Consider the following 14,769-nt stretch of genomic DNA (forward strand, 5'->3'; position numbering starts at 1 on the left):
GTGTGTTGATCACGGCTACGGACAGCAACGACGCGGGTTGTCTTACATTACGTCTTGCTCAAGGGCACAGTAACTCAGGGGGAGCTGGGCATCGAACAGGCAACCAGCCGATTCCCAAGCGGCCTCTCTGCCTCGTCCCCACGCTATATGATGATGCTTGGGCGTGTCATGCACCAGCCTGCACTTTGGGTGCAATTATAGTAGTTAGGTTCAGTGTCTTGCTCAAGGACACTTCGACACCATCTCTGGGGGAGCCCGGGATCGAACTGGGCACCTGTGTCGGTATATTCTTCTCTGTCGCATGATGCCTTTAGGATGTTGGCATCCTGGGGAAAGTTCAGGTTTGCACAGATCACTTTTAGACCTTCACCCTAGACAGAGAGGTTGATTGTTAATTTGTTATATTTTATTACGGTGACTTTGACTGAGCCGTTTATAGATTATTCCAATCCTTGGTGGTACTGAGGGGAGAGAGAGAGATAGAGAGAGAGAGAGAGAGAGAGAGAGAGAGAGAGAGAGAGAGAGAGAGAGAGAGAGAGAGAGAAGATGAGAGATTGATGGCAAATAATTCAGATGGAACAGAACTGTTTCTAGGGATTGTAATTGAGGTGAAAGATCACGACCAGTAATAGCAATGCATTGGTGCCGTGATTCTCAAAGTGGGGTCTGGGGACCCCCGGGGGTCCTTGAAGTGGATCCAAGGGGGGTTCACGAGCTAAATGATTGCTATAACCAAATGGCCCCTTACAGATCTGTGTGCATGCATGCACGCACGCACACACTCACACACACACCTATACTTTATCTTTCTAACAGCAACTACTGGTACTTTTCAGTGTGGAGCTCAAGAATGATGACATGCAGGGTAAACTGCTGCTTTCAACCAAGAAAGATGATACGCACGCAGGCACAAGTTTGTATTACTGTATTTGTGAGGACATAGACTAATAGAGAGATGACTTCCGCACACCCGGTAGGTAATTTGGAGCAGGTGCGATGATGACGAGGCATATACACAATGTGGAAAGGAGAGACACCCGCACGCTGCCACTTGCTGGGTTCAGAGCATTTATTGAAGCAACGTTTCGGTCTTGCTCAAGCCTGAGAAAGGTTGCAAGACCAAAACGCTGAGGACATAAACTGAAGTTTTGTGATTGCCCCTGCATGTGAAGACAGTAAAGTAAACTAGAATGCTATCTGGCCCTGAACAGAGAATACACAGTGGCAGAATACCTGAGCACCGTGACCGACCCAAAACAAAGAAAAATCTTAACTAGGTACAGACTCAGTGAGCACAGTCTCGCGATCGAGAAAGGCCGTCATAGGCAGACCTGTATCCCGAGAGAAGACAGACTATGCACCCACTGCACACTAAACGAAGTGGAAACCGAGCTACACTTCCTAACCATCTGTCCATTGTACCAAGACATCAGAGACACATACTTCCCACAGATTACAACCACACACGGAGATTTTTAAAACATGACCAATGACAAAAAACTCCCATATCTGCTGGGCGAAGTACAACAATGTGCAAACACAGCAGCAAGATTTGTGAGTTGCTGTGATAGGAGAAGGATATCAAATGGAACACAACCACCCTAAAGACTAATCATTGTGTATATTCCTGCACTATACCTGCATCAAGTGATCTTGGTACACAGAAGTTGATCTATTGAAGATTCTGACCTTCAAAGTACATCATTTTTGTTCTGATTGTATAGCTGTATCGTTGTATTGTTCTTTCTGCTTTGGCAATGTAAACGTATGTTTTCTTATGCCAATAAAGCCCTTTGAATTGAATTGTGAAGACATGGCAAATTGTCCTCAGTTTCTCCAGTTCTTATACCTTATACCTCGATGGCGCTCTGCCCTCTCTGCCCTCTCAGGTCTAGAAATACGCGTGTCTGTCCTTGCGCTCTGTGTGTATGTGTTCCAGCGCCCCGCTGGCTGATGGGATGGCTGTCTGCCAACGATGTCTGCTAGGCTGACCCGAGCAGAGCCGGGGCTAAATTGAACTTATCAGCGCTAAAGTCAACTTGGCATGGTCTGAACACAGTCGAACCTGGGGTGAACTAAAGCAGTGCGCTTTCATCAACCTTTTCTGGATCAGGGCCCAGTTGAAAATCTGTGTTTAGTGGGTCAGATGGGTGGGCCACGTTCCGCTTTCAGAGCACGTTTAGTTTCCACGATAGGTCAAGTCGATCGTGTTGCGAACTGACACGAAATGAAAGACACGGTAAATCATGTTAAAACCAGCAGAGCTTCAGGCTCACATACGCGCCACGTTGCAACGCGTAGTCAGCTTGTCAATCTAAGGAAATAAGCGAGCGTTGCAGCAGGCAGCCCTAGATTTCACTCTGTGTAACGGCATCCAAGCATGCTAGGCAACAGCTTCTTAAACTGTGTAATAGGACGATTTGAGCATTGTAAAAAAAGAAAGAATCCTGCAATATCCTCAACCCAGCTGAATGGCGGAGGCTATGGCTCACTGACCGGTCGATGTGGCCAGCTGGCTTTCCCCTGTGTGCGTGTGCGTGTGCGTGTGTGTGCCGATGATTTCATTAATTCCCTCTTGCCTTGCTTATTTCCCTCGCCGATGCAATTTCACCGCCTTAACCTTAACCAACCTCAGCCTCCACAGGGAGATACACGAAAACACGGACACGGACAGATGTGTATTCACAGTACACAAGTCTGGAGCACAGTACCAAGCCTTATTGGGCAGCTGCTGCTGTTGTACAGTATGTACCTGAACACATATTATTATAAAACTAACGCAATAACTGAAACTAGAATTGGACAAAGATTTCAGTTCCTGTACCTGAACCAAAAATAAAAAGGAGGTTTTACAACTAATCTGAAAGCAAACCACTTGACGCAATGCGTTGGGAGCTTGTGGATCTGTGTTTTTTGGGGGGCAATTTCTCTGACCTTGTAGAATCTCACCCCTGACTGACTAATACAAAATAATTCTGCCTATGTGTCTGGTTTTCAATGGGAACGGATCGGCTTGTTGCCATTCGAGGATTTCCGCAATAGAGTCAGCTCCACATATGGAGATCCATGTGTTGTACCAACTTGGGTCATTTGCCAGTGTGACTCACGTCACAGCAACCACACTGGTTATCATGAGACTGTCACAATAATTATGGCCATACTGTATATTGACATTCCCATGTATGGACTTAATATTGATGACATCTGGGATCTCCATATATGGGCATAACAGGGATTTTATTAGGGCATCGTCTGGGAATACTCATAATATGGACCTTTTTTTCAAGATTTCAGGCCTGAAAGAACAGGGCTTCTATGTCAGATCGACATATGGAGACCGCCATATATGGAGTGTGTCATGAGGCGTGATGTGGCGTCGACGTGTTCACGGGGCGTGGCCATATATGGAGGTGTGACGTGACACGACTGACGGGAAATACAGGTTTTCATAGTAACTGTGACCCTACGGTCGCAATCAGAAAATCAATGCAGAGAAATGTGAACATCTCAGTTATATCATTGCTCTGGCGAGAGAGAGAGAGAGAGAGAGAGAGAGAGATTATAATGGCGAAGCTTTGAGTAGATGCATGTCTTACAGCCACAGAGGATCTCCATGGACTCATAACAACCCCAGACTGAATACTCCGTTTGGCACACACACGTACGTACACACACACACACACACACACACACACACACACACACACACACACACACACACACACACACACACACGCACACGCGTCCCCAACCCTGAGTCTCTGACCAGCGATGTGATTATTTTGTCAATGCTGAGCAATAATAATCCCAAAATTATAATCAATGAATGAACTACAAAGAAAACTCAGTACAAACTTCTACTAAAGTGCCACTGACAACCTAAAACTTCCCCTAAGCCTGTATATTTGCGCATTACGGAGATGGAAAGGCAAGCTATATCGTTTGATGTGTCACTTTGTTTGTTAGGAGCTGGAAGCAATCTCACACAGGGCTTAGCTTGACAGGATACGGACGAATGCAAGGCAGGTGGCAGTACAGGGTTACTTAACTAACACACTCATGAGTCATGTCACAGTGCAAGAGAAGAGAAACACTCACATGCACACGGTTGCTGTCGGTGCGGAAACCTTGTATCTGCAGTCTGCACATATTTCAGCTCTGTGTGTTTGTATTGTAAATGAATGCCCTATAATTCGTTGTAAAGCAAAGTAGTGGGGGGAAAAGGGCGATCTACAAGCTATTTTCGCTCTTTTTGAAACATTTGGAAAGTGGTTAAAGTGTGTTTAAAGTGCGTTTTATAAATACTGGACTGAGTGAAACAAAATACCTACACTGGATCCAGTGTGGATACATTTTCTGAAAATAATCAGTTTTAGACATACATGGTTTCCACCTGACAGCGACGACAAATACCACACCTGTAGGAGGGGGGGGTGGGGGCTAGGGTGGGGGGGGGGGGGCTAGTAGATCTCTAACCTGTCAGCTGCAGTAATAAAAGCCGGTTTCCATGACGATAGCGAGGGTTGGCATGGCAATGGTGTCATTGACCTGGAGATTAAGAATGACAATGAGCCACGGCTGTCCCCACTCCAACCCCCCCCCCCCCCCAACCCATCCTCCCCGCTCCTCTCAAAACAGTCTCAATTTCGTGTCATGCAAAACCGCGCGGCTCTCGCCGCAACGCCTCAAGGACGCATGCTTATTGTTGCTACACAGACCTCAGCCAACACACATTCCAGCTTGACTTCTTTGTTTCTCTTCTCACTGTGTTGTTTGCCCCCGGAAAAAATGATAGGGAGTTGAGTGTAAGAGGATAGTTAGTTTGCCACACAGTATTGTTGGAGATAGTGTTGGCTAAACTGTAGCCGCTATTTGCAACTCTAGTTTTTTTATAATGGGATGAATCTAGAGTTGCAATACCCTCCATTGACTCCCCATTCATCCAATTTGCTTTTGCGATCTGCTTGTATTAAACAACGTTAAACTCACCAACATTGCAGCTCAAGGCCAAGCTTGAATTATCCTCTATCAATCTGCCAAGCTTTTGTTTCATAAAATCACACCTGTGTGAAGAAAGTGGTGCAACTCCATGTGGGGGTCCCCAGGGGGTCCCTACTGTACTGTACTGTACTGTACTGTACTGTACTGTACTGTACTGTACTGTACTGTACTGTACTGTACTGTACTGTACTGTACTGTACCACCTACAGTTAATATGTACAGTATGTGTGTGTTAGGCTGCACAACACTGACACTTGGTTTTGAAAACCAACCAAATGCAATTTCCGTGCTCAGACACAGGTAGCCAGCCAGCCAGGCAACCAGCCAGGCAGGCACACACAAAGCTACTTAAGGAAGTGGTTGCACCACATATAAATCCACATGTTATGAGCTACTTTCTGTCAAGAAATTCTGTGCAGGTCATTTTTCCAAGTATTGGAGTTTGGAAGCACTTGTCGAAGTCACTGAACATCCCTGCGTACCACCTGTTTCGAATTTGCACATAATGCAGCAGGCAGCAGCGCGACCCGTTAATAATGAGGACAATGAGGAAAGTATCAAAAAAAGTAATCCCACAAGTAATCAAACCCAAAATTGTATACATTCCATTTTCAGAAAATCAAGTAATCCATAAAGTCAGCACATAAAAACACAATGCAATGCTCATAAAGGGAAAGAATAAATTCCTCACCCAACCTTCAAGTAAGGAGTCCACAGCAGGTTGCTTTAGCTCCTAATTGATTCAGAGCTTAAACTGTCAGAAATGTTCGAACAAACTTCCTTTCTTCCCCTTCACAAAGTTATTTTCTTCCCCTTCAAAAAGTTCTTCGGTCAAACTACTGAGTGGTTCTGATTATGGTTTAGTATTTGGCTATTGGCCTTAAAATAGTCTCTTTGACAAACCACCACCAAAACACTCTTTTTACTACCTAAAATGGAACCCCTGGCGGCCTCACTTCCTGTACTTTTATAGCTGTTCCTGGTACCTCACTTCCTGGAACTATATTGCCAACATACTTTTTGCCCACAGCTCCCCCTATGAGCAAACCTTGTCAACAAAAAATGAATGACCATATTCAGGCCTGAAACAACAGAGCTTCTATGTCAGATCGACTTATGGAGACAGCTACATGAGGCGTGATGTGACCATATTCAACTAGACTTCAATATTCTAGGGCTTAAATATTCAACCATAATGTATTTGAACCCATTCATGACGGAAACCCCTTTTGGTGTTTTAAGCATTATGTTATGTTGAAAAATAGCAGATCTACAAGCACATAGCGCGGCACTCAGTGCTGAAAATCTGTCACGAATCTTTGAATATATATTCTTTCACAGTAACGTTTTTAGCTCATATCTTTGCTTCTGGGAGGGGGGGGAACAACATATTTTCAGATGGGGGTCGGCAGCCAATTACATATAATTCTGGGGGTCACTGACATGGAAACAGGTTTTTCAGAAAACTGTCATGATTTAGAAGACATCTAAGAATCTGGTCTCAGTCCTAATTGGGTTAACCAAGATATTGCCTTGTTGTTATGTTTCATTTTCTTTTAATACTCATACCAGAAAAAGACTTGCTCACTGTATAAAAAATGAAAAACCGAGACTTTATTTTATCATGCTCAAGTGCTCTGTGCTCAAAGTGCAATTGAAAAAGCAAACGTTTCGGTCCTAAGACCGTCATCAGTGCAAGAAGAAAGAATATTTTCTTAAGTCTCGGTCTAAGGAGTTTTCATCATTTTTTATACGGTGAGCGAGTCTTTTTCTGTCAAGTTTTCCTCTATGTTTTTGAGACCACCGCTCCTGTAGTCAAGTTTGAAAAAAAGGACGAAGAAAGGCGCAACGGTTTTCTCAGTGCTTCAATACTCATACCAGGAAAGGAAATGCAGTTCTCCACACATTTACCGGTATGAGGAAGTGTCACAACTCACAACCAAACACATCACTGCTCCGTTATCTGCAATGCATTATTCATGGTGTTCTGGTTTGAAATGGCTACTGAAAAACATTAACCACTTTAACGCTGGTATGTCATAAGTTGGCATGAAAAATATCCAAACAAATATAAACAAAATGTCAAAACATTTCAAGTATAGTGAAAATATCAGATCTACAGGCTCGTACTGCGGATCATATTATGAAAATAGTGGCTAACCATCACATTGTAGACTGGACAGAGTTTGACTGCCACTTTCTTTAGCTGAAAGTAAAACGTTGATACTTTTTTCCCTTCAGGACCACAGATTTGGGGCTCACTTCAGCCTCCTTTCGCAGTGCCAGCGCTTACGCAACCACCTTAAACTGCTTTGTGTGTGTGTTGCATAGATTGACTGACTGGGCGAGTGATTGATTTGTTGATTCATAGCCGGGGTCCAATATCTCAATCACCTTTCCCCGTCTCTCGCACCCTGAGTCATCAGACAAAGTGCACTTACGCAGAGTATAAAATCCCTTCCAGCGATGAAAAGTGTGGCGGGAGGGCAACGTTTGTGTGTGTGTGCGTGTGTGCGTGTGTGTGTGTGTGTGTGTGTGTGCGTCCGTGCGTGTGGCTGAAACTGGAATTTGCAGTGTATGAGTGTATGGATGGAGAGTATGTGATGGAAGTGACAGGAGGTTATCGTAACACAGGAGAGCTGACTGGTTGTGTGTGTGTGTGTGTGTGTGTGTGTGTGTGTGTATGTGTGTGTGTGTGTGTGTGTGTGTGTGTGTGTGTATGCGTGTGTGTGTGTGTGTGTGTGTGTGTGTGTGTGTGTGTGCGTGCGTGCGTGCGTGTGTGTGTGTGTGTGTGTGTGCGCGTGCATGTGTGCAATCCGTGCATGCGCCTGCTTGCATCTCTACGTGTGTGCACACACACAACAGAGTTTTTTTGCAAGATTCGCTACATCACTAAGATGCCCATCTTACCAAAATACTTCCTTAATGTCAACAAAGTCCACGATAACAACACCAGAGGGAGTTCAACAAACCACCTTCAACCCAGATTCGGCTCAAACAAGGGGTTAAATAAATGTTGCTCCTATGCCACTAAAATGTGGAACACACTACCAACAGCCGTAGAAACGTGAATCCCCTCACTGTTCATGACAGAGACTTTTTCGACAGTTAGTATTGCGTGCACTCTCTCTGTCTCTCTTTTTTTTGATTGATTGATTGAAATATTTATTAACAGTTTGCAGAATTACAGTACATTTCAAGCACAAACTCAATACAAAGACTGTTAACTGTGAGTGGACGACCCAATTAAGCATTACACTTGAGGGTCCACCATGTTCAATTCATCAAAACATTTAGAGACGTACAAATAGACACTTCTATATAGACAAAGAACAGAACAGGAATTCATCATACAGGAGGTAAAAAGGGAAAAGAAACCTATACAGTGAGGGGAGATATATACAGAGAGCGGTTTTGAAGGAGTCAAGGGATTCGCATGTCTTAATGACTGTTGGTAGGGCGTTCCACATTTTGGTGACATAGGAGCGAAAATAATTTAGTCCCTTGTTTGTGCCAAATCTGGGCTCTCTACTGCCAAATGTCTCTCTCTACTGATTGATGCCAACACACCAACACTTTCCCTTCTGATTATGCCCCTTTCAACTCGTTATTCCATCTGCGCTGCCGAGTCCAAACGAGAAGCCAATAGATTAGAGACGGTCAGCTTGCCCCCAGGGACTCAGCCACATGCTCTCATGTGATTTCTGATTGGATGCTGCTGGGTGTTTTATTTTGGTTTCCTTCTTCCCGTGACCCCCCTGCTGTGAGCAACGCACGCGAACAAGGGGTCCAACGTGGATCATCTCTGAAGTGTCATCGCCCTGGGCGAGGCAGCAGCATGGTGTTCCTCGCTTGGCGGGGTCTTACAGTCATCTGGCATGTGATGTCCCCTCCCCCTAGTCAAGGGAAAGCTGCAAAAGTGTGCGTGTGTGTGTGTGTGTGTGTGTGTGGGGGAAGAGTTACTATGTGTGACGAACGGATCAGCTGGCCTTCTTTCGTCGGCACATTTTCCAAGCGATGCTCTGCCCTCATTTCTCTCCCTTCGCACGCACGCACGCACACACGCACACACACACACACACACACACACACACACAAACGTGCCTGATTGTGCACATTGTGGAAGCGCGCTGGTAATTGGCCCTGATGAGTTGCGGCGCTGATGAATTGGCCGTCACTCGCAGGCACAGATGTGTGCCGGAGCGGCGGGGGGGAAAGGAAGCGAGGTTTTTCCGCCCGCGAGGCCATATTATACACAATATGTAGCTGGAGATAATGGACGGATGAAAAGGCTTCCGGTCCAATTGTGCGCCGTGCCTATAATTACCAGGCCGACGGGATGAGTGTGCATGCGCTCACTGCTGACTAAGATTATTGGAGGAGATTACAGATGGTTATCGGGGCTTTGATCAGCTTGATAGTGATTGCAGATTGTGACGCTGATGACTAAGCGCCGCGTTATGTGCCAGTTCGACGGAATGGTGTGAGCTTGTAGGTCGGCTTGCATATCCAATATTAAATTAGGCTTAAAAGGGCCATGGGACAAGAAACACTTTCCTGGGGTTCTTACGTGGGCAATGTGTGTTTTTAGATATTTCAGTATTTCAAAGTGTCCATGCGGGCTCCATGATGTCATGGACACTGAGCTCACTTACTTCCTGGACTACATGTTGTCTCAGTAAAACAGCCCTCCCTCTATCCACAAGGAGGATCATTGAACCAAAGCATTATGGGAATTGTAGTCCAGGAAGGACAACTATGCAATGTATTTTTTTGTTACAGTGTGGCCCTCTGGAGTGAGTGTGGAAATATAGTGGCCCTCTCCATCGTCAAAGTTGCCCACCCCTGCGTTATATGATCAGCCATTTGAAAATAGCCACACACACACACACACACACGGTCGTGGGCTTTCATGTCTTCACCGTTTGTCTCTCTACCATATTGCCAAATTGTTTGTAAACCGCTCTGGCTTAACCAACGTTAAGCCAGAGCAGCTATTTTGGCAGAAGAATCCGGGCAAAGACAATAGGCCCTTCGGGCTTGGTCCCTTAATAATCAATAGGTGTAGCCCTACCTATCAAGTTTCTTCTAAGGATAAGGTGAATAGACTTCTTTTCTGCCCTTTCTCTTGTGTTCCCCCCCCCCCCCCTAAACCCCCACACGCACCCTTTAGGGTCTGGTGGGAGAGAAGTACGGCAGCATCCGCGTGCCAGGGGAGGTGGAGTCGGCAGAGTTCGAGATGATCCTGGACGCAGCGGTGGAGGCGGGTCTGGACACGCACATCCTGGAGGAGTGGTACTGCAGGGATGAGAACTCTGTGCCGCCTGCATACTATCTCAAACCCAAAGAACAGATGCTCAAGAACTACCAGAACTCCAACAACCAGGTCAGGGCTTATAAGATTCTACTAAATGAAAAGTTCAAAAATAGCAAATGTACAAGCTTGCAGTCGCAGCACGGCACAAAGTGAGAAAAAGACGAACGTAGCGAATCAGGCTAGATTCCAGGCTAGGGTACGGTATGCAAAGGACAACTTTCACATTTTGTGCAAATATACAGTGACAAAAACAAATACCCTAAAGTATGGGGAAAGAATATAGTATTATTATTTATTAAATAGGCCAACTTGGACAAGTATACTCATTGGGTTGTGTTCTGGATCTGATCTGTACAAACACATACAGGTACATATAGGCTACATACACAAGGCAAACCAAAACATGCTTTGCTTGTAGTTTGTGTGGAGCTTTATCCCGTCAGCGACAGCTACAGTATTGCACCTACATTGCTGTCTTCACGCCAAGAACATGTTTAATGCACTTGTAAACTATCTAGTAAATGTCACACTTGGTCTGTCTGCACAGTACTTTTTTTGGTATCTAAGTGCTGTGTATGTCTAGAAGCACTTTCTTTTCCTGTCAGGGTTTATGGAGCAGATAAAAAGCATGCAACCCCCTGCTTTGTCCTGTGAAAGCTACATGGCAATCCCGCTGTGCAGTTCCACTTGAGTTGCATGGGCAGCGTGTCATTATAGCTGTCAGCGAAGTCTCCACACAGCTAGCCCTTCAACCAGTGGTGGAAAGTAACTAAGTACATTTAACTTAAGTACTGTACTTAATTCTTTCTATGCCTTGTATACATGTATACACGTCTTTAGATTAAAAAAAAGAAAGAAAATTGGTTAGCCTCTCCTTCTGCAGTGTACTCCTTGCGGTTTCGCGCATGCTTACTGCCGTTCACTTCATCCAAAAGAATGGCTCGCAAATCCTAATCTAGGGAACTCTCTATGGTTTTGACCAAAAGGACAATGTTCCATCTTCATTTCTGACTTCAGCATGCATCTCGTTTGGAATATTAACGCTTCTATAGAGACTTTAGCGTGACCAGCGTGAGGTAAGAATGAAAGAAAGATTATGCCTCCCGGTTTTGGGGGAGAACGGAAGGGAGGGGCTTTTCAGAGTAAAAACTACCATATGGCCTGGGCCGTGGCTCAGCGGTCCATACTCATCATAATACAGCGTCACACAATAGCATTATGCGGCACGTTTCGAGCTTGTACTTTTCTATTTTTGAATTTAAATCCTGAAAAGTAAGTGCACCCCCCAGAGACGATTTTAATATAATAACATAACATACAATATCATATTTGAGAAAACCACAACAATTCACTCCGGTACAGTACAGTTCCATTTGTACAGCATTATTATCGTGTACAGTCTAGCTGGTGGTGACACAGTGCAGTTATAAAAGCCAGGCTGTGCCGTCGTCTGTACTCCACAGATGGAGTCAAGCAGTGCAGCCAAGACCAAGAGCGACAAGGCCTGGAGGAACGTGTCGGAGGAGATCAAGAGGATTTTGCGTACGGCCGTGCTGCAGCTCCAAGAGAAAGGCACCATGCAGAGCCCTCAGGCCAAGAAGTTCCTTTGCTCTGGTTTGTTCCAAGGCTATGGCCCAGCTACACAGTACACACCACCTTTCAGTTCATTCCTTTGCTCTGGTTTGTTCCAAGGCTATGGCCGAGCTACACACCACCTCTCAGTTCATTCCTTTGCTGCTGCTTGCCTCCTTCCACCATGTTCCTCTTGTATTTCAAAGTTTTATTACGTTTTTGCAATTTCTGTTCAGTTGGTGTTCATTTTAAAAAATGTGTTCACTAGCTCAGTTAGGCTTAGCCTACATCAGAGTTTTGGTTTGGTTTTGTGTTCGTATTAGATGTGTTAATTGTAATCGATTAGTTGTGGTGAGATTCAGCAAGGTCAGAAAATAGCAAAAATAGCAGATCTACAAGCTCACCATGCGTGGTACATTATGAGCTTGTAGATCTGCTATTTTTTAAAGATGTTTGACAGATTAAAACCAATGTCATTTTTACAGTTTGTTATTTATTTTTCATAAAGCCTCGTTTTCAGTCAGCTAAAATGTTTTTCCAATTCCAGTTGTAGTCATTTTATTTTCGCTTTGGTTAACTATAATAACAGTGGTAGCTTTGTCATAGACACACTAATCATGCTTTGTTCTATTGGGTGGACAATGCTTGACTTTTCAATATCTTCAATTATTCCACTGTGATTTCACACGATGTATTGCTACATGAATCATTTACACGCCTATTTATCATTCGGATTATTCAGAAATACTGCAGTACATGTGCACGAATGGTATCACAATTACATTAATTATGCAATTATATAGCTTCATTTGAACGCCTGTTTTCCCCCTCTATTCATCATCATCACTCTTTAATATCACACTCATCATTATGCAGTAGAGCTATTGACAGATGGAAGCAGTTTAATGAGCCACACCAGGGTTATAAAGAACACTAGAAAAATGCTAATTAGCTTTCCTCAAAGTTGTGCATTTGAGTCGTGAAAAATGTGTTGAAAAGTACTTCAAAGTGTTAATTCTAATTCTTCATTTTTCTTCATTTTTTCCCCAAACGTTTTGAGAAACAAAATAAATAAAGCATAATTATACCTTGCTTAAAGATGGGTGCTTGGGGCACAAGCAGGCATGATTAAGACCCAAGGCACAGACATTCAAAAACAAATTATCTAAAAAGAAACACGCCAGCTTATGAATTATGCAACAATTCTAAGGATATTTAGAACATTTAAATGTAATTGTTATTTTTCTTCAAAGAACACTGTAAGACAATATGGGGTCCCCCTGGCTATACTCAATCCCATCCCACCCCCACCCCCCCCCCCCCCCCCTAAATATCCAATCTATGACCCAGGGTTCATGTGGATAACTTGATTGATTGATTATTTTATTAGACAAAAGAAAAATGCAAACAGCACAAGGTACAGTCAGGCATTTTGGTCCAAAAGGATTTCCGAAGGAAGGCCTTGCGCTCTTGTTTCCATTCGGGTCCCATGCACTCTCACATAATAGTCATGAACAAGAATCTAACTGAGTCTTGAACTTGATGAAAGCCCGGCAATGCCGGCATATGTGATTTTATCAAACGTGTTTGTGCTTAAACAAGTCTCAAGAGGATCTAATCTATCTAATTACGGGCTAAAGACGTACAGTACAGACACAGTTTAATCTACACTCTACAGTATATGTGAGAGATGGCTTTGGAAGCAGTGCATCATCACCACCCCATCAAGCTGCTTACAGCAGTAGTTCTCAAAGTTTTCCATGTCAAGGAACCCCAAATGATATGTATTTGGCCGCGAAGCCATAAGATTATTATAAAATAAATTGTGTGTGCGTGTGTGTCAGGTCTCCTGACCCCACGACAAGGTGGTTTTTGTGTGAAACTTTACGCAGTTTTAATTTCGTGTTTTCAGCCCTGGAGGACGAACTCGACTTCGCCCTGGGCAAACAGACCCCTGCCTTCCTCAAGAAGTGCGTGTGCTACATCCGAAAGATCTCCAACTTCGACCGCTTCGCCAAGCTCCCCGAGATGGCCCGCTACATGGACATTGTGGTCAGCGATGTTGCGATCCTGCGCAACCAGGAGGCCTACGAGCGCCTCCTGAAGGTGCGCGACGAGTTCATCCCCACCGTCGTGGCCGCGTCCAACCTGCGCGTCTACTCCTCGGTCACGCACTGCGACATGAAGCTGGGCTACTCCCAGGTAAGGGATGGAGAATCACTTTGAGAACCACCCACGTACAGTATACAGTACAGTACAGTACGTGCATGTATATTCCCGTTAACGCCCTCCGTCCCCTGCATGCTCCATCCCACGCAGGAGGTGGAGAGCCACTACGTGGAGGGCCTGTGCAAGCAGTTCTACGAGGACATGGTGGACATCATCCAGGCCACCGTGCAGCAGAACTTCGACACGGAGACGGACCCGCTGTATGACGAGGTGGTGCAGCACCTGTCGCTGTGCAAGACCTTCGCCGCGTCCTACACCTACGCCAGCGACACGCTCGACCACGTCCGCGACTACCTGCTGCTGCCCTCCGCCAAGGGGAGCCCCCGCATGAGCCCCCTGGTGGTGTTCGGCGGGCCCTGCACCGGGAAGACGCTGCTGCTGGCCGAGGTGGCCAAACAGGTGATGATTGCTTTTTTAATGTAGATCGCTCCATTTACGCAGCTGTGTGTCTGTCCCTTTGTATGCATACAGTACGTGTCCCTATGTCTGTCTGTCTGTCTGTCTGTCCGAGCACAGAAAGTGCTGTTCTCGTCTCTTGGCCATTCAAGAGACGAACGTCTTTCGTTTTTCTTACTGCTTACTGTAAATCGCTCTGGATTAAGAGCGTCTGCTAAATGCCTAAATTTTAATAAACAAATATTGCTCACTTT

At 45.0% G+C, this 14,769-nt stretch overlaps 1 protein-coding gene across 1 annotated transcript in view; it reads left to right on the forward strand.

The window, feature by feature from the left end:
- The window catches only part of nwd2 (NACHT and WD repeat domain containing 2), a gene marked incomplete at its 5' end in the record, with an annotated part of 54,895 nt that overhangs the window by 33,540 nt on the left and 6,586 nt on the right, over nucleotides 1-14,769 (forward strand). Inside the window, 4 exons of the mRNA XM_080792720.1 lie at nucleotides 10,175-10,378; nucleotides 11,782-11,932; nucleotides 13,803-14,092; nucleotides 14,210-14,518. Coding sequence (XP_080648846.1) covers nucleotides 10,175-10,378; nucleotides 11,782-11,932; nucleotides 13,803-14,092; nucleotides 14,210-14,518 — 954 coding nt within the window. The remainder of the gene's footprint in view (nucleotides 1-10,174; nucleotides 10,379-11,781; nucleotides 11,933-13,802; nucleotides 14,093-14,209; nucleotides 14,519-14,769) is intronic.

The sequence above is a fragment of the Protomyctophum bolini genome, assembly GCF_963924005.1.
Source record: "Protomyctophum bolini genome assembly, chromosome: 20".
Lineage (NCBI taxonomy): Eukaryota > Metazoa > Chordata > Actinopteri > Myctophiformes > Myctophidae > Protomyctophum > Protomyctophum bolini.